Source organism: Loxodonta africana, chromosome X (assembly GCF_030014295.1).
Source record: "Loxodonta africana isolate mLoxAfr1 chromosome X, mLoxAfr1.hap2, whole genome shotgun sequence".
Classification (NCBI taxonomy): domain Eukaryota; kingdom Metazoa; phylum Chordata; class Mammalia; order Proboscidea; family Elephantidae; genus Loxodonta; species Loxodonta africana.
Window position 1 is genome coordinate 1,168,403 of NC_087369.1, and position 27,980 is coordinate 1,196,382.

Here is a 27,980-nt window from a genome sequence, read left to right on the forward strand (position 1 = left end):
AAGAAAAGACTAAAGTTGCCAAGGATTTCATTTTACTTGGATCCACAATCAACAGCCACGGAAGCAGCAGTCAAGAAATCAAAAGACACGTTGTACTGGGCAAATCTGCTGCAAAGGACCTCTTTAAAGTGTTGAAGAGCAAAGATGTCACCCTGAAAACTAAGGTGCCTCTGACCCAAGCCATGGTATTTTCAATCCCATCATATACATGTGAAAGCTGGACGATGAATAAGGAAGACCGAAGAAGAGTTGACGCCTTTGAATTGTGGTGTTGGCGAAGAATATTGAATATACCACGGACTGCCAAAAGAATGAACAAATCTGTCTTGGAGGAAGTGCGGCCAGAATGCTCCTTAGAGGCAAGGATGGCAAACTGCGTCTTACAAACGCCTTGATCAATCCCTGGATAAGGACATCACGCTTGGCAGAGTACAGGGTCAGCGGAAAAGAGGAAGACCCTCAACGAGGTGGATTGACACAGTGGCTGCAACAATGGGCTGAAGCGTAACAATGATTGTGAGGATGGCTCAGGACCGGGCAGTGCTTCGTTCTGTGGTACATAGGGTCGCTATGAGTCAGAACCGACTCGACAGCACCTAACAACAGCAACGATAGGTGATATAGATATACCCACCCCCACTTCCATCCAATCGATTCCAACTCGTATCAACCCTGTAGGACTGAGTAGAACTGCCCCATAAAGCTTCTAAGGCTATAATCTTTCCAGAAGCAGACTGCCACTCCTCTCTCCCATGGAGCAGCTGGTGCTTTCACACTGCTGCTGAGCGCTTAACCGCTGATCCACCAGGGCTCCCTGATACAGACACAGATGATATAAACACAGTTGTAGACTTTGCTATAGGCTGGAGCCGGTGAGCTCACTGACCAGGTTTCCCAATTCTCGGTAAGAATGAGGAAGTGCAGAGGGAGGGGAGGGAGCCAGGGAGAAAAGGGAAGAAGGTCTCCGCCGCCATCAATCACAATGCGGGCTCTCTGACCAGGGAGAGTGCTGTGAAAGAAAGCCCTGGATGCCAGAGACTAGGGACACAGACCTGTGAGGAGCAGCGAGCTGACGGAGGAGGACTCTGTGCCAAGAGGTAAAAAAAGTAAAAACCCGTCGCAGTTGAGTCGATTCTGACTCTTAGTGACCCTCTAGGACAGAGTAGAACTGCCCCAGAGGATTTCCAAGGAGCGGCTGGTAGATTAAAACTGCTGATCTTTGGGTTAGCAGCCTAACCCTTAACCGCTACACCACCAGGGCTCCACGTGCAAAGAGGTAAGCTCCGCCTTGATTCTGTGCCAGCCGAGCCAAGGCCCTGTGGGGTGTTCTCTGCCTCCCTAGCTGGTTCCAGGAAGCTTCCACTCCAGGTCAGGGAGGGGCTGAGGGCAGGAGAGAGGAATCCCAAAACAAAAGGCCCCGATTAAGGAGAATGATTGAGATGACAGGACTACTTTGCGGTCTGTGTGCAGAATGAACCTTCGAGCCTAGCTCTAAGGTACCCGGGTGGCACAGCAGTTGACGGCTAACCTAAAGGCTGGCCATTCGAACCCCCCAGCAGCACCAGGGAAGAAAGTCCTGCCCTTTCGCTTCTGTAAAGATCGTTGTCGCTATGTGCCATCAAGTCGATTTTAAGTCAGAGCGGCCCCCTTTGTGACAGAGTAGAGCTGCCCCATAGGGCTCCCTAGGCTGTAATCTTTATGGGAGCAGATGGCCAGGTGTTTTCTCCCTCGGAGCAAATGCGTCGGTTTGATTTTTCAATTAGCTGCTGAGTGCTTAACCATTGTACCACCAGGGCCCTTTTCTGTAAAGATTACAGCCAAGAAAACACTATGGAAAAAAAATTCTACCCTGACACACATGGGGTTGCCAGAAGTTGGAGTCAACTTGACAGCAATGGGTCTTTGTGGTTTTTTTTTTTTTTTTTGACGCTAGCTCAGCTTCTCTCATGCTCATGCAATCCTGTGTGCGTGAGGCTGTGGGACCACCTGGGCAGACTCCCGAGCTCTGCTGGACGCAGGAGGAAGTAGCGTGGTGGATGGTCACTCACAGAGGGTCTGTGGTCCAGTTCCTGGGGGAACACCCTGCCCACTCTGCTCCATCCCCCTCAGTCCCTGCGACCAGCTGCGGGGCATAGGGTGCAAGGAGTGTGTGTTGGCAAGAACAATTGCTTGCATCCCCTAGACTTCAGGAAAAACCAACCAGCCAGGTGCCGTCCAGTTGCTCCTGCCTCATGGTGACGCCACGTGTATCAGAGTAGAACCGTGATCAACAGCCATTGAGATGGCTGGTTTTTCAGGACATTGCCAGGCCTTTCTTCCGAGGTGCCTCTGTGTGGCCCTGAACCTCAGCCTTTCAGTTAGTACCTGAATGTGTTACCATTTGCTCCCCCCAGGGGCTCCTCCAGCTAATATTGAGTAGTATTAATACCAATTCCTGTTCACTCGATTCCAACTCATGACGACCCCACGTGTGTCAGAGGAGAACTGTGCTCCACAGGGTTTTCAATGGGTGATTTTTCAGAAGGAGATCAGCAGGCCTTTCTTCCAAGCCCCCTCTGGGTGGACTCGAACCTCCAATCTTCCCATTAGCAGCAGAGCGAGTTCACCATTTGCACCAACCAGGGTGTCCTTTAACTGATATTTAAAAAAAAAGCTCGTTGCCTTCGGGTCCGACTCAGAGCGATCCTATAGGACAGATCCCACAGGGTATGAAAGGAGTGGCTGGTAGATTTGAGCTGTCGACCTTTTGGTTAGCAGCTGGGCTCTTAACCACTGCACAACCAGGGCTCCTAATTGATATTAGCTAAACCCTGGTGGCGTAGTGGTTGAGACCTACGGCTGTTAACCAAAAGGTTGGCAGTTTGAATCTACCAGCCGCTCCTTGGAAACCCTATGGGGCAGTTCTCCTCTGTCCTATAGGGTTGACGTCGAGTCGATTACTTCTCATGGAGACCCCTGGGTGCTAGAGCACAGGGTTTTCAATGGTTGATGTTTCTGAAGTAGATTGCTAGGCCTTTCTTCTAAGGCACCTCCGGGTGGACTCAAACCTCCGACCTTGCAGTCAACAGTAAAGCGCTTTGCTGTCTGCACCACCCATACACTCTCCAGCCTCGGGAGCCCGACATCCACACCGGGAAGGGCAGGCAGACCAGAACCACCTGCAGCTGGTTAGACAGGACACTTCTTGGCCCAACAAGGGGCTGAGCCAGGATCTGCATTGAAATGGATCTCAGGTGCCCCTTTGGGAGTTCGGTTTGAGAAGCATGGCTGGAGGCCACAGAGGGAGTGATCAGCTCAGTCATCCCAGGGTCAGCCGCTGAGTCCAGCAAGAGCTGCGTGGTATCCGCGGTTGTTCACTTGCTGATTGGCTGACAGCCGGTTCGTTCTGTTCATAGACCAAGACATGGGATGGCAGAAAAGAAGGGCTCTGGGTTAGGGAAGGAGCCCCTAAGTGGTGTAAGGAGTTAACACACTCGGTTGCTCACAGAAAGGATGGAGGATTGAATCCACCCAGAAGTGCCTCAGAAGAACGGCCTGGCGATCTGCTTCCAAAAAATCAGTCACTGAAAACCCCGTGGAGCACAGTGTCTCCTCTGACACACATGGGGGCGCTGTGATGTGGGGACAACTCAACAGCAATGGTTTTGGGTTGGCCGCCATCTTGAAATTCTTAACCAGCGTTGAACATGGAGGAGTCTCTGGGTGTGCAAACGATGAATGGGGTCGGCCGCTAACCAAAAGGTGCCTGGGAAGAAAGGCCTGGCAATTTGCCCTCAAAAAAGTCAGTCCTTGAAAACCCCAGAGAGCACAGTTCTCCTCTGATACACATGCAGTTACCGCGAGTCACAATGGGCTTTACAGCAACTGGCCTGGTTTTGGTTTGGGGTTAGGGAAGAAGGGGTCTCAGTTAGGGAAGAACTCCAGAAAGGGGAAAGGAAACCTAGGCTGGCGGAAAACTGAAAGAAGAAGAGAAAGTGGGTGGGGAGCGGAGGAGGTGGACCTGATGTGGGCATCCGAGTGCTGAAAGCAGGATGTGACGAGTCAGGTCTACGGTGTACCACAAGTGGGCAAGGCGGCCTGAGTCCTCCATTCGCGAGGGTGGACACCAAGGCACAAGAGACTTGAGGGATCATGCAGCAAAAAACAAGGGGCAAAACCAGGCCAGAAAATTGGGTGTCCCATCTCTGAATCCAGAGAGTTTCCCCACTCACCAGGTGGTGGTGTTCTTAGTTGCTGTCGTCGATTCCAACTCATGGGGACCCCGTGTGTGAAGGGTACTGCTCCATAGGGTTTTCAAAGTTGTGACCTCTTAGAAGCAGATCGCCAGGACTTTTCTTCCAAGGCACCTCTGGGTAGACTCCAGACGCCAACCTTTCAGCTAGTAGTTGAGCACTTAACAGTTTGCATCACCTGTGGACTCCTAACACCAGGTAGTTCAGGGGAAGGAGACAGAAATCATAAGGGTAATCTGAGACCACAAGGGTTGCAAGCATCGAAATACAGCCCCAATCAAAGTTGTGTGGTGCAAGAAATAGCCCCCGGTTGAGCCTTTGGGTGGTAAAGAATGGAAAACACCATCTATTCCAGAGCAGTGATAACTGAGCCAATACCTGACCTGTAACACCTGGAGACCACGCTTCGGTAGCTCAGATTCAAATTCAAACTGAACCCACCACCTGCCAAGAGCCAGGATGCTGGTACACTGACCCTCTTTCAACAGGGAGAACCGCTGTGCCTGGTAGATCTGTAACTGTGTAGCCTGTGTGGGCCTTTGGGGTCTCAGCTTTGGCAAGTGCAATACAGGGCTGAGACGCCAGAGAGACAAACAAGACACTCACCTCGGGCACCAAGTTTAAGGGGACACCCAAAACTCTGCAAAAGAAATAATATTTTCATGCCCACCCATTAAAAACTAAACCCATTGCCATCAAGTCGGTTCTGACTCATAGTGACCCTATAGGACAGAGTGGAACCGCCCCATTGGGTTTCCAAGGAACAGCCAGTGAATTCGAACTGCCGACCTTTTGGTTAGCAGTCGAGCTCTTCACCACTGTGCCACCAGGGCTCCAGTTTTCATTGCCGTATTTTTAAAAAATTCAAAATGAATGGGAAACTATGTGAAGAGTGAGACACTGACATTTTAAATAAGAACGGGATTCGGCAGGGAGGGGGTTACAGTGAGGAGTGTCAGGTAAGGTCCTGCGAAGGGGGATCCCAATACTGGATTTATTTAAAATGTTGCTATTTTGCTTGTTGTTTTATTATTATTATTATTATTGCAATAAACTCATTTATTTTGATGGCTGGGTATCTGGGGAGCCCTGGTGGTGCAGCATTTAAGAGCTCGGCTGCTAACCAAAAGGTCGGTAGTTTGAATCCACCAGGCGCTCCTTGGAAACCCTATGGGGCAGTTCTACTGTGTCCTATAGATTTGCTGAGTCAGAATCGACTTGACAGCAACGGGTTTGGGTTTGGGGCGCCCCCTTAGATATTGTTTCCAGGGCAAGTACCTCCCTTTCCTTACCCTAGGCCTGCCTCTGCTCCATAAAAAAGAAAAACTAGTTGCCATCCAGTCAGTTCTAATGCGTCAGAGCACTGCTGTGCTCGGCAGGGTTTTCCATGGCTGGTTTTACAGGAGATAGCCAGGCTTTTCTTCTGAGGGTCCTCTGGGTGGACTCAAACCTCCAACCTTTTGGTTAGCAGCTGAGCGTGTTAAGTGTTTGCACTTTCCAGGAACTCCAATCTAGATATACGAATATACCAAAACTAAACCAAACTTGTTGCCGTCAAGTCAAGTCCAACTCGTAGCGACCCTACAGGACAGAGTAGAACGGCCCCATAGGGCTTCCAAAGAGCACCTGGTGGATTCGAATTGCTGACATTTTGGTTAGCAGCCGTAGCTCTTAGCCACTACGCCACCAAGGTTTCCATATGAATATAGGTAGGTGATCTAGAAACACACACAGGTGTGAGTAGTCATGATATAAGGAACGATGGTGGCACAGTGGTTAAGCACTCAACTGTTAACCGAAAGGTTGGTGGTTCAAACCCCCCAGCTGCTCCGTGGGAGAAAGGTGTGGCGGTCTGCTTCCGTGAAGAGGCAGCTTGGAAACCCTATGGGGCGGTTCTGCTGTGTCCTGTAGGGTTGCTCTGTGTCGGAATAAGATCGATGGCAATGGGTTTGAGTTTGGATACCTGACATGGATGTAAATGATTGGATTTTTTTTTTTTTTTTTTTTCCTGCAAGGAAGGTCAAAAATCAGAGACCAGCTGCGTTCCGGTTGATGTCAACTCAGGGCGACCCCATGTGTGTCAGAGTAGAACTGTGCCCCACAGGGTTTTCAATGGCTGATTTTTCAGAAGCAGACAGCCAGGCCTTTCTTCTGAGGTGCCTCTGGGTGGACTCAAACCTCCAACCTTTCAGTTGGCAGCTAAGCGCTTCCACGTTTGCAACACCCAGGGGCTCCTCTGCCCCGTAGACAGGCTACTGATCTCCTCATGGTGGTCTTCCTGCCACTGTCTCAGCTTAATTCACCCCTCAGAGAGGGGCCGGGGCTGAGAGTCCCACACACTATGCATAGGAGGACCTCCATCCAGGCCCTGGTGCTGGGTGTTAGGGTGTCGGGTCAGAGTCTCCTCACTTTCTGCTCAGGGGACCCCCATCCTGGTCCCTGGTGCTGGGTATTGGGGTGATAGGTTGAGGGTCTCCCCACTCTCTCCACAGGGGACCCCCATCCTGGGCCCTGGTGCTGGGTATTGGGGTGATAGGTTGAGGGTCTCCCCACTCTCTCCACAGGGGACCCCCATCCTGGGCCCTGGTCCTGGGTGTTGGGGTGATAGGCTGAGGGTTTCACATCTCTGCACAGGGGACCCCCATCCTGGGCCCTGGTCCTGGGTGTTGGGGTGATAGGTTGAGGGTCTCCCCACTCTCTCCACAGGGGACCCCCATCCTGGGCCCTGGTCCTGGGTGTTGGGGTGATAGGCTGAGGGTTTCACATCTCTGCACAGGGGACCCCCATCCTGGTCCCTGGTGCTGGGTATTGGGGTGATAGGTTGAGGGTCTCCCCACTCTCTCCACAGGGGACCCCCATCCTGGTCCCTGGTCCTGGGTGTTGGGGTGATAGGCTGAGGGTCTCCCCACTCTCTCCACAGGGGACCCCCATCCTGGGCCCTGGTCCTGGGTGTTGGGGTGATAGGCCGAGGGTTTCACATCTCTGCACAGGGGATCCCCATCCTGGTCCCTGGTGCTGGGTGTTGGGGTGATAGGCTGAGGGTCTCCCCACTCTCTCCACAGGGGACCCCCATCCTGGGCCCTGGTCCTGGGTGTTGGGGTGATAGGCTGAGGGTTTCACATCTCTGCACAGGGGACCCCCATCCTGGTCCCTGGTGCTGGGTGTTGGGGTGATAGGCTGAGGGTCTCCCCACTCTCTCCACAGGGGACCCCCATCCTGGGCCCTGGTCCTGGGTGTTGGGGTGATAGGCTGAGGGTTTCACATCTCTGCACAGAGGACCCCCATCCTGGTCCCTGGTGCTGGATGTTGGGGTGTCGGGCCAGAGTCTCCTCACTCTCTGCTCAGGGGACCCCCATCCTGGGGCCTGGTGCTGGATGTTGGATGAGAGGTTGAGGGCATTCTACTCTCTGCCCGGGGGACCCCCCTTCAGCATCTGGCATTCCAGTGGCCCCCACTTGGTGAGTGACCCCCTGGGGTGCAGACAGAGATGAACCACAGGCAGCAGGGGCAACTTTCTCAAAGCAATTTGAAGGGAACAAGGAGGCTGCACCCCCACACCCAGAGCTCGGCACAGACTCCGGGTCCAAGTGCTGCCTCCGAGACCAGGCAGGAACCCACCCGTCCTCTGCAGCCTTGCCACCGCCAGGCTCGCCTGGTCACAGGGTTCATCATGACTTCCGTCGTCCTCTAGGGCTGCTGCAACAGAAATAACACAAGGGGGTGGCTTTAACAAGCAGAAATTTGTTCTCTCACAGTTCAGGAGGCTACAAGTCCGAATTCAGGGCGCCGGCTCTAGGGAAAGGCTTTCTTTCTCTGTCGGTTCTGGGGGAAAGTTCTTCTGTCTTTTTCAGCTCCTGTTCCCCGGTTCCTTGCCCATCTCCACGTGGCTTTTGTCTTCTCCATCTGTGCCGTCTTCTCTCTGTGCGTAATCTGCTCCTTGTATATCTCAAAAACAATTAGCTTAAAACACACCCTACACGGATATGGACTCATAATAAAACAAAGAAAACCCTATTTCCAAATGGGTGTACATCCGCAAGGATAAACCAAAACCAAACCCGCTGCCGTTGAGTCGATTCCCACTCATAGTGGCCCCAAAGGACAGAGTATAACTGCCCCATGGGGTTTCCAAGGAGCGTCTGGGGGATTCCAACTGCCGACCTCTTAGTTAGAAGCTGAGCTATTAACCACTGCACCACCAGGTCTCTTCCACAAGTATAGGGGTTAGGATTTACAACACATATTTTTGGGGGGACACAATTCAATCCATAACAATCACTATGGGTGATCCTGTCATCCACACCCAGACAAACTCCTGGGGGAACATTCACAAGGTCCCCCCGTCTGACGAGAGCCCCCTCAAGATTTAATCTCTTCGAACGTGTAGTGGCAAAGTGGTTAAGAGCTTGGCTGCTAACCAAAATGTCAGCAGTTCGAATCCATCCGCTGCACCTTGGAAATCCTATTGAGTAGTTCTATTCTGCCCTATATGGTCACCATGAGTCAGAATCTTGAGGGCCACTGATTTGGATTTTTTGTTTTGTTTTGTTTTTAATGTGTGTCTGGAGCCCTGGTGGCACAGTGGTTAAGAGTTTGGCTACTAACCAAAAAGTCAGCAGTTCGAATTCACCAGCCACACCTTGGAAACCCTATGGGGCAGTTCTATTCTGTCCTATGGGGTTGCTGTTATGAGTCAGAACTGACTCAAGGCAATGAGTTTGTTGGGTTTTTTTTTGGTTTGTTTTAATGTGTGTCTGAAGGACTCCTGGCGGCACAGCAGTTAAGTGCTCAGTTGCTAACTAAAGACCTGGCTATCTGCTCTCACAAACCTTACAGCCTTGGAAACCCTGTGGGGTAGTTCTACTCTGCCCTGTAGGGTCCTTATAAGTCAGAATCGACTCGATGGCAATGGGTTTGGGTTTAACGTGGGTCTGTGACTTTCTCTATCCTTCCAGCTCTTCTCTGCCATGAGAATTTACCCCGATTGTCATCTGTGACACCCCCCTGTCCTGCAGGCAGCTCCATGGGTCCCCTGGGGATGGCACTGCTGTTTTCTGTGTTGCTGACCCCAACAGGACTCCTGGCCCAGGGGCACCAGGGTAAGTGTGGACATCCGGTTGACCCTCTTCTGTTGCTTACATTAAAATCCTCCTGGTGTCTGTGAAAACCCGTTTCTCTCGAGTCATTCCGACTCAGACTTTCTCAGCAATGGGTTTGGTTTGGGTTTTTTTTTTTTTGGTGTGTTTGAATCCCTCTGGAGGTATCATTTTACATTTATTATCTATTAAAATCCAAACCAAAACCAAACCTGTTGCCATCCAGTCCATTCCAACTCATAACGACCCTGTAGGACTAAGTAGAACTGCCCCATGGGGTTTCCAAGGAGCTGCTGGGGGATTCAAACTGCTGACCTTTGGTTAGCAGCCGAGCTCTTTACCACTGTGCCACCAGGGCTCCGTTTATTAAAATGGCATTAATTCATTTAATTTAATGATTTTATCACTTTTTTTTTTTATCACTATTTCCAAACAGAGTCGTTGCCATGGATTGAATTGTGTGTCCCCCAAAATATGTGTTGTCCCTCCTGACCCCCATAACTATGGATGTAATCCCCTTTGGGAGTAGGGTTTTCTTTGTTGTGTTAATGAGGCCATGTCAGTGTAGGTGTGTCTTAAACCAATCACTTCTGAGACGTAAAAGAAGCAGATTAGGCTCAGAGAGAAGCAAGCACAGACAAGACAGATGCCATGTGGAGATCACCCAGGAACACAAGCTGAAAAGAGACAAGGACCTTCCCCCAGAGCTGACAGAGAGAGAGCCTTCCCTTAGAGCCAGCACCCTGTATTCAGGCTTCTAGCTTCCTGAACTGTGATAGATAAAAACTAATACATTTCTGTTCTTTAAAGCCGCCACCTATGGTATCTCTGTTATACCAACAAGCACCTCTACACCTTTAATTAAATAAGGTTCTTGCCTCTCACTGGTCAAAGATGGACAGGTAAGGCATGGAGAATTTTCCATGTGAGCAAAGGTTTATTGAAGAGGCTTGCAAGCAGAGACGAGGAGGGCCTAGGCATAGCTTTCTCCTGTCTCCCAGAACAAAGGACTTGCATGGGATTTTAAAAATTCTTGGGGAGGGGGAAGATTCATGTTTATTCAGAGGCATAGGTGGGGTTTTCCAACACGTGGCCCGTTTGGGGCCAGGACAGGTTAACACATGCAGCAGTTTTCTAAGATGGCTTTAAGACGGCTCCTGTCCTGGAGGCTTCTGGGATTTGTAGCAGGACTTATTGCGCCTGTGCAGTCCCTCCTGTGGTGCCGGTTCGATTCCTGTCTTGGGTACTTTCACCAGGCAGAAGACATCCGTTGGTCTCCTTGGTCACTTTGCTGATGTCTGCATGCTCCAGGGACCAGATCGGGCCAGTCCTTCTGAAAAACATCTTACAAAGGAGTACACTGTTCTTTCCTTATCGCCCTTTCCAGGATGGGGGTTTTCTGTCATTAGCCAAACACACAGTATTGTAAATAAGTTGCAAGTCTTGCAGGGTTCCCTGCTTGGGGGCTCAGTCCCTGTTTCTTCCCTATCTCAACACTAGGAGAGGAAGACAGTCGTATTCACAGGCATTGGGTTAGAACGTGCACATGACTCTGGGAGACACAATTCAATCCATCCCAAGAGCAGCAAGTTGTAAGTTCGCCGACAAGATACACATGTATGGGTTGGGAGATGGAGAGAGATGGGACAACAAGAATTTCTGATCCGGCGACCGCTGTTTTCAGGTCTTTCCACCCAGGAGCCAGTCCCCAGGCTGCATGTGACATTTGATCCGAGGGAAATGACATTAGCTTGGGACTGCAGAGAAAATGCCACCGTCGTCAAATGTCTGATGAGCCACAGGGAAGAAGGGCAGATTAGCATGAAGGTGAGACCCGGGGTTCCTGCATCCAAGTTGACCCTTTGCGGAGCACTTGACTAGAGAGCAGGCTTGGGTTAAAGGCATTGCAGGGTGCTGGGGAAATCCAGCGCAGGGGGTGCTAGCTGTGTCTAAGAGGTGACATGGGGCCAGGTTCCCTGGGGGACTGCAGAGAACCCAGGAAACCATCTTATCCTGAGGATGAGGAGGCAGACATGTCTGGTCTGTTCAGTGAGCCTGGTCTGTGCCAAAAGGAAGGTGCAGTGGGTGTGTCAGGCTTGTCACTTGTCCCCACCCCAACCTCTCCCCACCCCCGGGGGCTTCCGGTTAGGGTTTAGGAGAAAGATCCAGGTGGAGTTATTCTATAGAGCTGGAGAGGGGGGAGCAGGAGGTGGGAGAGGGAGAGGACGAGAGAGAGACAGAGACAGAGAAAGACACAGAGAAAGAGAGACCGAGGGGGCTTCATGTCAGGGTTTAGGAAAAAAATCCAGATGGGGTTATACTATAGACATGGTGGGGACAGAAGAGGGGAAAGGGAGAGGACGAGAGAGAGAGACAGAGACAGAGACACAGGCAGAGACAGACAGAGAGAGGCAAAAGACACAGAGACAGAGACAGAAAGAGACAGAGACGGGAGAAAGAGGGAAGGGAAGAAAGGAGGGAGGAAGGAAAAAAGAGAGAGAGGAGGAGGGAGGGAGAAGACAGCAAGGGAGGGAAAGACAAAGTGCCGTGAGTTAAAAAACATAACAAACATTCCCCCCTACACACACACACAGATGGCTCCAGGTAACCCCCCTCCTCCACCCCAGGCGGAGGCTCCAGGTAACCCCCCTCCTCCACCCCAGGCGGAGGCTCCAGGTAACCCCCCTCCTCCACCCCAGGCAGAGGCTCCAGGTAACCCCCCTCCTCCACCCCAGGCAGAGGCTCCAGGTAACCCCCCTCCTCCACCCCAGGCAGAGGCTCCAGGTAACCCCCCTCCTCTACCCCAGGTGGAGGCTCCAGGTAACCCCCCTCCTTCACCCCAGGCGGAGGCTCCAGGTAACACCCCTCCTCTACCCCAGGTGGAGGCTCCAGGTAACCCCCCTCCTCCACCCCAGGCAGAGGCTCCAGGTAACCCCCCTCCTCCACCCCAGGCGGAGGCTCCAGGTAACCCCCCTCCTCCACCCCAGGCACAGCGAGGGCTGCCAGGCCAGGGGGAGCTCCCAGCTGCAGAGCTGCTGTGGGGTGGAGGCCTGCAGAGGAGCAGAGGGCATGGAGGAGGCAGCCCCAGGGGGTCAGGGAAGCTCAGCCCTGCCTGGGAACTCTGGCCGGTAGCTGCCTTGCCCAACAGGCATGGCCAAGGGCCAGGGGCAGCATGTGGGTGTCACAGGTAGACACCCCAGGTGCACCCAGAATCTCTGGGAGGACTTTCGCGGGATGAACTGTCTACCCACAGCCATCGGTGAAGGCGACAGGAGACCTGGGGCTTGTTCTGTATCCCCCAGGTATGGCTTAGGGAGACCCACCGCCCACACGCCATTGCAGCTGTTTACCTGTGTGATTCCTCAAAGACCATTACATGGTAAACCCAGTCCTGAGAGACAAGTCTCACTGGCTCTGTGTTTCCAATAGAAACAAAATACAGAGATTACCGGGCAGACCCATAGACTTATCTACAATTCTATAATGCAAATTTTAAGCCTGTGGGAAGGAGAAGAGTAAGTATTACAATATCATTTGTCAGTGACTCATGGCACCCCTATGTGTGTCAGAGGAGAACTGTGCTCCACGGGGTTCTCAATGGCTGATTTTTCTGAGGCGGGTTGCCAGGCCTTTCTTCCGTGGTGCCTCTGGCTGGATTCGAAACTCCAACCATTTCATCACCAGCCGAGCCCATTGTTTGCGCCATCCAGGGACTCCACAGAAATATAGACTATAGATACATAGACCCCCCCCAAAAAAAACATAGTTGCCATGGAGCCAACCCCAACTCATGGCAACCCCACACGTGTCAGAGTAGAACTGTGCTCCATAGGGTTTTCAGTGGCTGATTTTTTGGAAGTAGATTGCCAGACCTTTCTTCTGAGGTGCCTCTGGGTGGACTCGAACCTCCGACCTTTCACTTTAGTAGCTGAGAGGGTTAAGAGCTTGCACCATCCAGGGACTCTATAGATATATAAACTATAGATACGTAGATTTTTTTTTTTAAGTTGCCATTGAGTCTATTTGAACTCATAGAGACCCTATAGGACAGAGTAGAACTACCCCATAGCGTTTCCCAGGAGCAGCTGCTGGATTCGAACGGCCAACCTTTTGGTTAGCAGCCAAGCTCTTAACCACTGTGCCACAGAGACACTCTTCTTTGATAAGAGTCCAACTCGTGGCGACCCTGTGCATGTCAGAAAATGCTCAATAACGTAAAACAAGGAGCAGCAAACTCTCTGAAACTCTGAAGTGGCAAAGGAACTCACAACTCACAGTGTGGTCCCCGGACCAGCAGCGTCAGCATCACCTGGAGCTTGTTGGAGATGCAGAATCTTGGCCCCACCTGGTCCTGTTAAGCCCAAATCTGCATCGTCACCAGATCCCGGGGCGATAATGTGCACACTGAACAGTGAGCTGTAATCTAATTTTCTAAATTGCGTGCGGGAGATCTGGGTTCAATACCCAGCCAACACACGTCATATGAAGCCACCACCCGTCTGTCACTGGAGGGTTGTGTGTTGCTGTCTTGCTGGACAGGTTTCAGCAGACATTCCAGACTCAAACAGACCAGGAAAAGAGGCGATCAGCTTCTGAAAATCAGCCAGTGAAAACCCTACGGTTCACTACAGTCCAACCCACAAGGGACCATGGGGATGGCGCAGGACCAGGCAGCCTTTCATTCTGCTGTGCATGGGGTGGTCACAGGTAGGGACCGAACTGATGGCAGCTGACAGCAACAACAAAGTGCTATGGTGATCATTCCTCAAAAAACCAAAAAAAAAAAAACAAACCCAGTGCCTCTGAGTCGATCCCAACTCACAGCGACCCTATAGGACCGAGTAGAACTGCCCCATAGAGTTTCCAAGGAGCGCCTGGTGGATTCAAACTGCCAACCCGTTGGTTAACAGCCATAGCACTTAACCACTACGCCACCAGGGTTTCCATCATTCCTCAAAGATCCTTTAAATGGAAGACTCAATCCTGAGAGAGATCCCTGGGCGGCGCAAAAGGTGAACGTACTCGGCTGCTAACAGGGAGGTTAGAGGTTGGAGTCCATCCGACGAGCCTCTCCATCAGCTGGAGGTTACGCCTCGGAGTCGGCTCCTGGGAGGAGGCGTATGGGGGATATCTCGCAAAGGCAGGGCAGCTGGTATTCTGGGGTTTGTGTAAGGCCATCAGGATCAGGGTGGAAACTGTTTCATAACCCAAGGGCTGGTTACCTCTTTTCAGCCGATAGACAAACAATGTAGCTGCACCTTCGAACTCCGCTCTCTGCACAGAGGAGTCGTTCTCACGGTTGAAGCAAACACCAGCCAGGGACTCTTTGAGCAAGAACTGCTGTACGACAACCCAGGTAAGGAAACCGTTACGGCGGTCCTCTTCCATCCCGCCGGCACCAAAGCACATGTCTTTAAAAATTTTTTTTTAATTTTTATTGTAGCAAAGTACATACTTGACAACGTTCGCCATTTAACTCATTTTTACATGTTCAATTCAGTGACATTAATTACATTCACGGAAGAAAGGCCTGCGATCTACATTTGAAAGTCAGCCGATATAAACCCTCCAGAGGGGAGTTTTGTTTAGAGCACGCTGAATGTGTGTTAATGGTGGTGGGGATAATCTGGGATCAGATATTTGTAGAAGAATATTTGCAAAAGTTGAAGACCGTCACTGAAACGTGCTTGTAGAAACTGATGTTATGTTCTGTTGTATGTATATCACTTTCACAACAACAACGACAACAAAAAAAAACCCTAGGGAGCACAAGGAACATTGTTGGATCCACAACCGATCGTAGGGGTGGCACAGCACCCTGAATGGGGTCGCCACGAGTCAGGGGGCTGACTGGACAGCAACTCACAATGACCACAATAAGTCACCATGTTGTACAAGCTGCACCAGTATCCGCGTCCAAAGTTTTTCAACCTCCTTAACAAAAACTCAGCATTCCGTAAGCAACACCTTCTCCTTTCCCCTGCCTCTGGCCCCCGGGGAACCACGAATCAACTTTGGTATTTCCCGTTCACAGAGATCCCCTTTTAACCTTGGCGCACAATTCATTCCGTTTCTCCCTGTAGGCGAGAATGGAACGGCTGCAGAAAACTTCTCCTGCTTCATCTATGACGAGGATTTCATGAACTGCACGTGGGCAAAGGGCAGAGCGGCCCCAGACGACGTCCAATATTTCTTTTATATCCGAGACTCAGAGTAAGTGCTGGCCTCACCTAGAACACCTTGGCAAGGACAGTGTTGGCAAAATACCCTGACGGTTCTCTGTAAACCTTGGACTCTTACAGGGGAAAGAAAGAAAGAGAATGTCCACATTACCTAGAACACTCAGGAACCCACGTTGGGTGTCTCGTCGAGGACCTCTCGGAATTAGCCTTTCACAGCTACTTCCTGGTTAATGGAACCAGCAGACGAGTGGGAATCCAGTTCTTTGATTCAGTTTTGTCGAGGCATAAAATGAGTGAGAGCAAAGACCCGTGGTTTTACCACTGAGCGCATGTCAAATGGAGTCCCTCCCTGGGTGGTGCGAACTGTGAAGGCGCTCAGATGCTAACCAAAAGGTTGGAGGTTCGAGTCCACCCAGAGGCACTGCGGAAGAAAGGCCTAGTGATCTACTTCCGAAAAAAATCAGCCGTTGAAAACCCGGTGGAGCACAGTTCTACTCTGACACCCGTGGGGTCACCGTGAGTTGGAGTCAACTCGACAGCAACGGGGGGGGAAAAACATGTCAAGCAGGGCTGCTACATGACGCCAACCTTTGTCTCTGTCATCACTATGTCTCCTTTTCTCCTTCTCTGACTCTGAGCCTCCTGCCTCCCTCTTATAAGGACCCTCATGATGACATTACAAGTCCCTGGGTGGCATAAATGGTTTGCACTCGACCACTAACTTAAAGGTTGGCAGTTCAAACCCACCCAACAGTGCCTTGGAAAAAAGCCTTGGTGATCTGCTTCCGAAAAACCAGCCTCTGAAAACCCTATGGAGCACAGTTCTGTAACACATGGGGGCACCACGAGTCAGAGTGGGCTTGATGGTAATGGGTTTGATTTGGTTTTGTGATGACTTTGGCTCCATCCAAATAATCCAGGGCAATTTCCCCATTTCAAGATCCTTAGTGGCAACTGCCAAGTTCCCTTTGCCATCTGAGAGACCATATTCGCAGGTTCTGGCAGTTAGGGCATGGACATGTTTGGGGGGTTGTTACTCAGCCGACAACAGGGACCCAGCTCTCACAGAGTGGCTGAGGGAGGTGTCTTTGAGGAGGTATCTCTGAAGCTGAACGAGAAATGGGAGAGTGGGTGGGAGAGACTTGGCCACCGTGAGATTTTATTCACCGAGGCACTGAGGGTAGCTGTGTTGGAGGAACCAGGCATGTGAATGAAAATTCTTCAGGCTTTGGGGCTGAGGCAGGAATGGATTTCATCCCAGGTACGAGAAGGAGCAATTGAAGACTCCATACCAAGAGCTATGTGGTCGGATCGACACTCGAGAGAGTCTTTCTTGGAAGCAAGGATGGCAAGCCTGCGTCTCATATACTTTGGCCGTGTTGTCAGGAGGGACCAGTCCCTGGAGAAGGGCACCATGCTTGGTGAAGTAAAGGGTCGGCAAAAAAGAGAAAGACTCTCAATGAGATGGATTGACACAGTGGCTGCAACCATGCGCTCAAGCATAACAACAATTGTGAGGATGGCGCGGGACCGGGCAGTGTTTTGTTCTGTTGTGCATGGAGTCGCTGTGAGTTAGAACCAATTAGACGGCACCTAACAACAACAACTACTCCAGTATGACCTCTTAACCTAATTAATCTGCCAAGACCCTATTTCCAGAGAAGCTGCCATTCTGAGGCTCCAAGTGGACCTGAATTTTGAGAAGAAACTATTCAACCCAGTTCAGAGAGTTTCATGAGTGTTCGCAATGGTATAGCTGGTAGGAGACGGGATCAACGAACTCAATCCAGTGGTACCAGCCAGGTGGGGGCTCCTACCTGCCGAGTTTCCCACACGATGGAGACGGAGACATGGAAGAGGAAGGCCAGTTAGAAGACAGTGACAATTGGCAGCTTGACAGGTGATGGTGGCCTTAGCCAAGGAGTAGGGGATGGAGGTGCCATGGTGCTGAAGCTGGCAGTTACAAAAGAAAACCAGCCAACGTTTAAAACCAAAATCCCATTGCACGGAGTCAACCTCGGCTCATGGCAACCCCATGGGTGCCAGAGTAGAACTGTGCACCGTAGGGTTTTCAGTGGCTGGTGTTTTGGAAATATACTTGCCTCTAAGGAGCATTCTGGTTGTGCTTGTTTCAAAACAGATTTGTTCACCTCTGGGTGGACCCAAACCTCCAACCTGCCAGTTAGTAACATAGGTAGAAAATCCCTGTACCACAAGAACTCATATGGGATAGGCACTCTGAGGCTTCAAAGAGGCTTTCACGGATCTTATCTTATTTTTCCCAAGCCCCAGACAATTTTAGAAGGGTAGGTTTTATGATCTGCTTTTGCAAAAGACTATAGAATTCTTTCCCATTCTCCCCCAAGTGAAAAAAGGGGAAACAATGTCATTTGTGAACTGCAAAAAAGAACAAGTCTTGAAAGCAAGGAGAGCTGAGAAGGCATAGACCCAAACTTTGGAGCATCCTAGGTTATTCCAATCATGGCGCCCTTGCTCCAAGTGCTATTGCGTCCTCTTCCCAGCACTGGTGTTGGGAGGGAGAATACGTATGAAACTCCCCTCACCTGGGGCAGTGGATGTCATGTGGCTTTTGTGAACGGATTTAAGTTTTACAAAGTCACAGTGATACTCTTTCTTGTTGTTGTTGTTGTTCTTAGCTGCAGTGAAGTTAGCTTTGGCTCATGGCCATGGTACGTACAACACAACAAAACGTTGCTCAGTCTTGTGCCATCTTTATGATCGCTGGCATGTTTGAGTCCATTTTGCATGTCTTGTGTCAGTCCACCTCATGGTGGTTTCTTTCTTTTTTTGCTGACCCTCTACTTGACCAAACAAGACGTCCTTTTGTAGTGACTAGTCTTTCTTGGTGACGTGTCCAAAGTAGGTAAGCCAAAGTCTCACCTTCCTAGTTTCTAAGAAGCATTGTGGTTATAGATCTTCTGAGACTGATTTGTTTGTTCTTCTGGCAGTCCATGGTGTATTCACTATTCTTCACCAACATCACAATTCAAGGGCATCGGTCCTTCTTCTGTCTTTCTTTTTCATTGTCCATCTTTTCCATGCATAGGAGGCCACTGACAATACCATGGCTTGGTTCAGCCACATGTTAGTCATCAAAGTGACATCTTTGCTTTTTAAAACTCTAAAGAGGTATTCGTAGCCAAAGCAATATGTCATTTGATTTCTTGACTACTGCTTCCATGGATGTTGATTGTTGATCCAAGTAAAATAAAATTGTTGACAACTTCAATTTTTCCTAAGCTTCTGGTAGCCCTAGACATTTCTTGGCATTTCTTGGCCTGTAGACAGTCCCACATGGTGTCTTCCCACTGTGTGTGACCCTATTTTTGTGTTTGTCCTTCTTTTTTATAAGATATCACTCAGGTGGGATTAGGACTTTCAAAGAAAGACCTTATTTCCAAGCAGGTTCACATTCCTAGGTACCAGGGGTTAGGAGGTCAACATATCTTTTGTGGGGACACTGTTCAACCCATAACAAGGGGTATGTCCTGGGTACTTGTTGCAGATATGTACAGTCCACCCACCAACATCACCACGAACTGCAACCACTCACACTGCCTCCTCGAGTGGCAACGCCCCAGGGCCCAGCAAAACGTGCCTGCCAGTGAGCTGATGTATGAGGTAGACATCCGGCAAAAGGTAATGGGAGCTGCAGTACCAGCTGGTTCTCCAGTAATGGGTAGTGGGAGCTGCAGTACCAGCTGGCTCTCCAGTAATGGGTAGTGGGAGCTGCAGTACCAGATGGTCTTCCAGCAATGGGTAATGTGTCCAGGACAGACAGACAGTGAGGGATGATGGGGGAGAGAGATGCCCAAGTGCCTTTGGACCACCCAGACAGCAATTCCAAACCACCTCAAACCCCTGTATCCACAGTGGCCATAGGGGGTTGGCAATTGAGAGTCAGTGACAGAGAAGGGAGGAGGGTCCTTTGCTCTGCTACCCACCTGGACCCAGTCCTGGACCCCCCACCATCTGGGAAACAGGGATGGGCTTCTGGGAGCTGTGTCTGCCAACTCCTAGGCTCCACCCACCACAGATTCCTGCTTTGTGGTAGATGGAAGGGAATCAGCCCTTCATGAATAAGAGACAGCGTGGGTTACCCCTGACCACACCCATAGGGAGAGACTGGACTGGGACTTGTGAAAAGCATTATAAATGGAGGAAAATGGACCTTCTGTTGTGTTGTTTTCATAGGGCAGTAAAGATGGCAGCAGCAATAAACTGGTGAGTGACTGCCTTCCGAAGTCCATCCTGTAGTTTAACTCCTGCAAAAGCGTGCAGTGCAAAGATGAACTTGGCCCAGGCGGGGCGGGGATGGAGGTGGGGATATGGGTCCCAAAGGATGGAGGGGTCCCAAGGATATGGGCAGATCAGCGGGGAAGAGGGGGAATTCCCAAGAACCCCAGCTGGGTGGGGACCCTCTTGTCCTGACCTCTCAAGCCCTATTGGTTGAAATGAGCTATGTTCATTATATGCAATTAATTGTCACGTTCTTTTCCTCTGCCGTCCATCCTGGGTCAAGAAAAATTTCCATTGAGTGTCCGAGAAGATTGTTTCTTACTTCAAAACACCTCTGAGACAGATGATTCAATGACTTTGGTGTGATATTTTCTGAGTGTCCTCACCTCTCTGGCCCTCAGTATCCTCCCTTATAAAATGAGGGTGTTCAAGGTAGTGGTCTTAACGTCCCTTTCAGGTCTCTCTCTTCAGGGTCACTACGAGTCAGAATTGACTTGATGGCAAAGAGTTTTTGGTTTTGTTTATGGTGCAAATGGTGAACGAGCTCAACCGCTAACCCAAAAGTTGGAGGTTTCAGTTCACTCAGAGGCACCTTGGAAGAAAGTCTTGGTAATCTATTTCCAAAAAGTTAGCCACTGAAAACCCTATAGAGCACAGTTCTGCTCTAGCACACATGGGGTCATCATGAGTCAGAGTTAACTCAATGGAAACTTTATTTTCTGTCTGTGGGTCTACCAAGGAGCCCTGTCCTTTAAGCGCTTGGCTGCTAACCAAAACGTTGGTGGTTCCAATGCACCCAGCAACTCTGAGGGAAAAGACCTGGTGATCTGTTTCCACAAAGATGACAGCAAGAAAACCCTTCGGGGCAGTTCTACTCTGCCTCCTAGGGCCGTTATGAGTCAGAATCGACTCAATGGTATCCGACAACAAAAACGCGGGAATACCAGTACTCATTCCCTGCTGCAGAATGGTGATGATATCCGTACTTACCCTTCTACGTACCCCAGAAATGGTTACGTGGTGAATGAAAAAAACATTCACTGCAGTTATTCGCTTAAACACTCATCTGAAGTTTTCAGAATGTGAAGATGTTCATTAATCTTATAAACTACACGTTTCTAAATAACAATAACGTTCAGTGCTATGATTTAAAGCTGTTGCTTTGTTAACAGAATTGCTCTTTTTTTTCCTGTACGATTTGCATGCTTTGATTGAGAAAACGTGGTTTTAAATCTTTTGTTAATTTCAGTTGCGCAATCGAAAAGACACCCTTCTCTGTCATCCTTTCTTTTCACAACCCAAGTGATAACTAACTTTATCTTTCTGTGTTTTTATTCAAAGATTTCCATTCCTGGTAATTCCGGAAACAAGCACAACTTTCCTATCAACCCCAGAGCAAGTTACACTGTGCAAATCAGAACCGCAAACTCCCGGATCCTTCACTGGGGTCCCTGGAGCGAGCCTGTGAAGTTTGGTAAGTGCGCTGAGACCGTGTTCCCTGGGGGGCAAGGGCCATGCTGGGTGGACATCAGGGGCAGCTGTGACATCTGACCCTCTGAGGAAGATAGGTGAGAGATAGATAGATAGACAGACAGATAGATAGGTAGATAGATGATAGACAGACAGACAACAGATGAAAGATGGATAGACTGATAGATGATAGACGAATGGATAGATGGGTGGGTGGTTGGATAGATGATAGATAGATAGAGACACATCATGGATGGATGGATGGATGGATGGATGGATGGATGGATGGATGGATGGATGGATGGATGGATGGATGGATGGATGGATGGATGGATGCATGGATGCATGGATGGATGGATGCATGGATGCATGGATGGATGCATGGATGGATGCATGGATGGATGGATGGATGGATGGATGGATGGATGGATGGATGGATGGATGGATGGATGGATGGATGGATGGATAGACAGGTAGGTAAATATGTAGGTAAACAGATGAAAGACAGACTGATAGATGGAAAAATAGGGGTGTGTACACACAAACATACATACATATAATTCTTATTCCTCCCTCAGTGAGGTCCCAGAAGTGAGCCCCTAGAATTTGGTAAGTGGGCTGAGAGAGGAGTGTGTTTACTCAGAGGCAAGGGCCATGGTGTGTGGACATCAGGGGCAGCCGTGACATCTGAACTAGCCAGGAAATGAACGAGCCATGCGTTGATAGTTGATCCTGTGTACGTGCCCTGCGTTTCACTCTCTCTCGACAGGCTTTGAAGAACAAGAATCCAGCCCCACCTATGTCTATGTGTTGGTGGTCCTGGGAACCCTCCTTGGTGCCCTGGTCATTGGGTTTCTTTTTAAAAGGTAATACTGCCAACAGTGTGGGACTTCTCAGGGTTAAACATAGAACTACCATGTGACCAGGAATTTCATTCCTGAGTGTACACCCAAGAGAATTGAAAGCAGAGACTCAAACAGATACCTGCTCGCCAAGGTTCGTTGCAGCACCATTCATAATAGACAAAAGGTGGAAACAACTGAAGTGTCTGTCAACAGAGGCGTGGATCAACAAACACAGTGTGGTCCAACCCCACAATGGAATATCACTCAGCCATCAAGAGAAATGAAGTCCTGATACACGCCATGACATGGCTGAACCTTGGAAACCCTACGCTTAGTGAAATAAGTCAGACGAAAGGACAAAAACTGTATAATCTAAAATATATAAAATACCTAAAATAGATAAATGCAGAGAGACCAAAGTAGATTCATGGTGGCCAGGGACTTGGGGGAGAGGAGAATGGGAGACTGAAAGGGGACTCGGTTTCTGTTTGGGGTGGTGGAAAACTTCTGCGAACGGATAACAGTGATGGCCGCACAACACGGTGAGTGTAATTAATGTCACTGACCTGTGTGCACTTAAGAAGTGGTTAAGATGGCAAATATTTTGTGTTTTATATAATGTGTGTATGTATGGGAAACCCTGGTGGCATAGTGGTTAAGTGCTATGGCTGTTAACCAAAAGGTCGGCAGTTCAAATCCGCCAGGCGCTCGTTGGAAACTCTGTGGGGCAGTTCTACTCTGTCCTATGGGGTCGCTACGAGTCGGAATCGACTCGACGGCAGTGGGTTTGGTTTGGTTTTGGGGTGTGTATGATGTGTTGTTGGTGGTGGTTGTTGTTGAGTGGATTCCCATTCATGGCGACCCCGTGTGTTATAAGGTGGAACTGCCCACAGGGTTTTCTTGGCAGTAATCTTTATGGAAGCAGATCACCTGGGCTTTCTCCTCCAGCACTGCTGGGTGGGTTCAAACACCAGCCTTTAGGTTAGCAGTAGAGCACAAACCATTTGTACCCCTTGGGTACAAATATGTTTATGTATAATGTAAAATAATATAGTGTTGTGTTGTGTTATGTATTATATTATTATATTAGAGTACAGTGCAATGCAGTACACTATGTTATGTTACATTACATTACATTATGGAGGGTGATTACATTATATTACATAATGGAAAGCGATTACATTGTGGAGGATGATTACATTACACTACATTATGGAAAGTGATTACATTATATTACCTTATGGAGGATGATTATATTATATTATGGAGGGTGATTACATTACATTATGGAGGGTGATTACATTACATTACATTGGAAACGCTGCTAACCAAACGGGTGCTAACCAAAGGGTCAGCAGTTTGAATCCACCAGGCACTCCTTGGAAATTCTGTGGGGTAGTTCTACTCTGTCCTATAGGGTTGCTATGAGTCGGAATCAACTCAATGGCACTGGGATTTTGGTTTTACATTGCATTACATTACACTATATTATATTACATTACACTATGCAGGGTGATTACATTACATTGCATTACATTATATTATATTATGGAGAGTGATTACATTATATTACATTACATAACATCACATTATATTATATGTGGACCAATAAACAATAGCATGATAAACGGAGAAAAGATCGACATTGTCAAGGATTTCATTACTTGGATTCAGAAACAACGCCCATGGAAGCAGCAGTCAGGAAGTCAAATGGTACATTTTGTTGGGCAAATCTGCTGCAAAAGACCTCTTTAAAGTATTGAAAAGCAAAGATGTCACTTTGAGGACTAAGGTGCACCTGACCCAAGCCATGGTGTTTTCAATCACCTCATACGCACGTGAAAGCTGGACAATGAATAAGGAAGACCGAAGAAGAATTGATGCCTTTGAATTGTGGCGTTGGCAAAGAATACTGAATATACCATGGAGTGCCAAAAGAGTGAACAAATCTGTCTTGGAAGAAGTACAACCAGAATGCTCCTTAGAAGCAAAGATGGCGAGACTGCGTCTTACATACTTTGGACATGTTGTCAGAAGGGATCAGTCCCTGGAGAGGACATTGTGCTTGGTAACATAGAGGGTCACCAAAAAAGACGAAGACAGTCAATGAGATGGATTGACACAGTGGTTGCAACAATGGGCTCAAGCATAGCAATGATTGTGAGGATGGCACAGGACCGGGCAGCGTTTCGTCCTGTTGTCTGTACCAAGCAGGGTGGCAAGGCAGAGCAGTGCAGAACTAGATCAAAGCCATCTGTTGTCAGCTGCCACTGGGGCTTTCTGACCTTTTAATGGCAGGGACCCCTGTGTTCGGCCAAGCTGCTATGCCCGACCATGTCTCCCTCTCCCATCCCTGAACCCAAAGGACTTAGAATTCTACAAAGGTTCCTCACGGGTATCACCATGTACCCCTCTGTTGTTGTTGTTGTGGTTAGTTGCCATCAAGTCAGTTCCAACTCATGGCAACTCCATGTGTGCAGAGCAGAGCTGCGCTCCATAGGGTTTTCAAGGCTGTGACCTCTCAGAAGCAGAGGTGCCCCTTGCGGACTCGAACCTCTAACCTTTCAGTTAGCAGCCGAGCACATTAACCCTTTGCAGCCCCCAGGCTCACCATGTATCCCTGTGGTAGCTCCTAGCATCTCTGCTATCCAAGACTTTAGTCCGTCTGTGATTCTTAAGTGAAGTTGTTCTGAAGTTGTCTGAAGACTTTAGTCTTTATGTGATTCTGAAATGAAGTTGTGAAGATTTGGGGCCAGGTGCTGTCAAGATGGCACAACTAAATGTGATAAGATGGGGCGTGAAGACGCATGGCCACCCCGACCTTCTCCTGACCCTTGTCTTGGTATCACTAGGTTCCTTCTGACGCATAATTTATTCCCTCCGATTCCGAAGATCAAAGATAAACTGAACGACAACCAGCAGACAAACCTGCAGGTGCGTGGGGGCGGGCAGAAGATGAGTGCTGGGAAGGGGCAGCAGTGACCCCTGCAGTCCCCTGAACTTCCCCCCCTGCAAGTGCGTGGGGACGGGCAGAGGACGAGTACTGGGAAGGGGCAGCAGCCACCCCTGCAGTCCCCTTAATGTTCCCCCCTGCAGGTGCATGGGGGCGGGCAGAGGACGAGTACTGGGAAGGGGGAGCAGTGACTCCTGCAGCCTCCTTAACGTCCCCTCTACCCACCACACCATTTGGACCATGGCACCATCATTCGGTGTGGCCAGAATCCTGCTCAATGACCTTCCCGTGGGATCAGAGGTGGGATGTTCTCTATGAGCTGTGTCTGGGGAAAGTGAGAGACAGAGACAAAAACAAAGAGACAGAGAGAGAGAATACGGTAGAGAGGGGAGAAGGAAGAGAGAGGGGACTATAAAGAAGCGGGGAGGGGAGGGGAAGAAAGTAAGAGAGAGAGGAGAGACAGAACAGGAGCAAGAGAGATAGAGACAGAGAAAGTATGAGCCAGAACAAGAGAGAGAGAGAGGAAAGGAGGGGGAGAGAGAAGGGAGAAGGGGCTACAGAGGGGAGAGAGGGAGAAGGGAAAAGAGTGAGAGAAAAAAGAGAGAGGCAGAGAGAGGGGAGGGAGGGTAAAGAAAGAGTAAGAGAGAGAGATGGAGGACAGAGGGAAAAAGAGTGGCAGAGAGAGAGAAAGGGACAGAGACAGAAAGACAGAGAGCTAGAGAAGCAAAGAGAGAGACAGAGAGCTTGTATCTGGCCTTGTGGGGGGCACCCTGCTTGGCTGAAGGAGGACTAGGGGCAGGCTCACCTCTATCTGAGAACCCCTTTGACCATCAGGTCCGACTCTCCCAGGGCAGGACCACTTCTACCTGCTGGCAGGTCCCACCTCAGCCCAGGGCTGCCTTCCAGGGGCTCTCCACCAGCATGTCCCTCAGCCACCCACCCACTGTCCCGCCGTCATCTCCAGCTATGCTGACCCCCTGTGGGCACCACATCCCCTGGCCGACACCCCTCCAGTCCACTGTCTGTGACCTGACCCCCAAGACCCACCCAACCCGGGCCCAGGCCCAGCCACTTTGCCCCTCCTCCACCTCCAAGCCCTCTGTGGCCTCAGGGCCTTTGAACTGGCTGTGCCCACTTGGATCTCACTTCCCACGGCGCAGCCCTGTCTCAGATTTCATCCGGGAAAGAACAACCCCAGCGGGAGCCCTTAACAACACTCTGGGCTTGCGGATGAACACCCCATGCCCACTCTGCTTCCTCCCCAGGTCAGCTGGGACCAGCTCACATCCGACGCAGGAAAAGCTGAGAACGAAGACGTCCTGACGGTGGTGGAAGAAGTCGTGTGAGCCGCGCCAGCCCCAACAAGATGTGAATACATCCATGCCTCCACCGTGAGACTCCCAGAAATCGTATTTATATAATGTTTTGAGCATTTATGTAGTTTTTCTACCTTTTTACTTATAAAAATATGACATTTTACACAGATGCTCGGAACCCTAGAGATTGTTCAATCCCCCTCGAACCCGTCAACGTAAAGCTCAGGCTAGATCCTCCGCAAAGAGCTTGTTCTTTCCGGTGTTTTGCTAGTTGCCTTCAAGGAGGCTCTGATTCTTGGCGGCCCCACGCACAACAAAACAAATCGCGGCCTGGTTCCGCACCATCCCCCTGATCCGTTGGTCTCCTCGAGTCCATCGTTGCAGCTACTGCGTGTTTTGAGCGCCTTCCAGCCTCGGGCGCTCACCTTCCAGCACTACGTCAGCCACTGCTCTGTTAGGATCCGTGGGGTTTTCACTGGCTGATTTTCATAAGTAGATGGCCAGGCCTTTCTTCCTAGTCTGTCTTAGTCTGGAAGCTCCGCTGAAACCTGTCCACCAAGGGGAACCTGCTGGTATTTGGAATACCAGTGGCCTAGCTTCCAGCATCCCAACAACATGCCAGCTACCACAGTACACACTGACAGACGGGTGTGAGTTTTAGCTATAAGATCCCATTTCTATGAAATTCAAAAACAGACAGAATTACCCAAAGGTAATAGAAGTCAAGTCAGTGGTGGCTTATGGGGTCAGGGGACAAACTGGATGAGGGACAAGGGAGCCCTCCCAGGCACAGAGGTTACTGACCTTGACAAGGCACACAAAGCGTGCTTCGAGGGGTATGCGTGACAAGTGTGCATTTTTCTGTACGTAAATTAAAAAAAAAAAAAAGATTGTCATTGACTCAGTTTGGACTCCTGGTGACTCCCTGTGTTACAGGGTAGAGCTGAGCCCCATAGGGTTTTCTTGGTTGTAATCTTTACAGGAGCAATTGCCAGGCCATTCTTCTGAGGTACCACAAGGTGGGTTCGAATCACCTGTTGAGCACAAGCCATGCGCACTACCCAGTGACCAAAAGCATGTAAGTTAACCAAAAAACCAAACCCAGTCCATTGCTGTTAAGTCGATTCCAACTCATAGTGACCTTGTAGGACAGAGAACTGCTCCACAGGGTTTCCAAGGAGCAGCTGTAGATTCGAACTGCCAACTTGTTGATTAGCAGTGGATCTCTTAATCACTGCGTCATCAGGGCTCCAGCATGTAAGCTACACCTCAATAAAAAAGTGGGGCATTTAGTGGGGTGTCCCCATCACTGAGTACTGTCCTCCATCCTCCCATGTCCCATTAGTGACCAGCCCCACGCGCAGTCCACCCGACTTCAGGCTCTCTTGGTGCTACTAACCTAATGCTTAGCAACTAGAACCCTCCCACCTCCAAGCTCTCTGTGGCGGCCCCAGGCCCTTTGCACAGCCCATGCATCCTTGCTCTGGAGGGTTCATGGCTACAAACTCGCCTTCCCAGCACCTGAAGTCCCCTTGGGCTCTGCTCTGTGCAACCGCAGAGGGTCCAGCTGGATGGGGCTGCGACGTCCGCTCAGCACTCGGGGGCAGATGGACACCCAGTCATTTG

The 27,980-nt window shown here is 49.9% G+C and overlaps 1 protein-coding gene across 6 annotated transcripts; it reads left to right on the plus strand.

The window, feature by feature from the left end:
• Nucleotides 1–953: 953 nt before the first annotated feature.
• LOC100664139 (colony stimulating factor 2 receptor subunit alpha) lies at nucleotides 954–27,980 on the plus strand. 6 transcript variants are annotated; one of them, XM_064277866.1, is made up of 13 exons: nucleotides 955–1,097; nucleotides 9,188–9,331; nucleotides 10,829–10,920; nucleotides 11,013–11,155; nucleotides 14,561–14,684; nucleotides 15,412–15,541; nucleotides 15,631–15,803; nucleotides 19,037–19,170; nucleotides 19,726–19,755; nucleotides 21,112–21,244; nucleotides 22,010–22,106; nucleotides 24,938–25,019; nucleotides 26,304–26,669. In XM_064277866.1, the coding sequence occupies exons 3-13, from the start codon at nucleotides 10,875–10,877 to the stop codon at nucleotides 26,382–26,384; spliced, it is 1,173 nt and encodes a 390-aa protein (XP_064133936.1). In that variant the 5' UTR covers nucleotides 955–1,097; nucleotides 9,188–9,331; nucleotides 10,829–10,874; the 3' UTR covers nucleotides 26,385–26,669. The 6 variants fall into 6 exon arrangements, with proteins under 6 accessions (XP_064133939.1, XP_064133936.1, XP_064133937.1 ...); XM_064277867.1 differs by having other exon boundaries at nucleotides 9,248–9,331; XM_064277865.1 differs by lacking the exon at nucleotides 10,829–10,920 and having other exon boundaries at nucleotides 956–1,097; nucleotides 9,248–9,331; nucleotides 26,304–26,666.

Excerpts from the sequence above, each read along its gene's own strand:
- LOC100664139 (XM_064277865.1), top strand. The coding sequence starts at position 9,256 with ATGGGTCCCCTGGGGATGGCACTGCTGTTTTCTGTGTTGCTGACCCCA. Across the intron at positions 9,332-11,012 it reads CCTGGCCCAGGGGCACCAGG|GTCTTTCCACCCAGGAGCCA; the intron begins GTAAGTGTGGAC and ends CGCTGTTTTCAG. Across the intron at positions 19,756-21,111 it reads ATGGCAGCAGCAATAAACTG|ATTTCCATTCCTGGTAATTC; the intron begins GTGAGTGACTGC and ends TTTTATTCAAAG.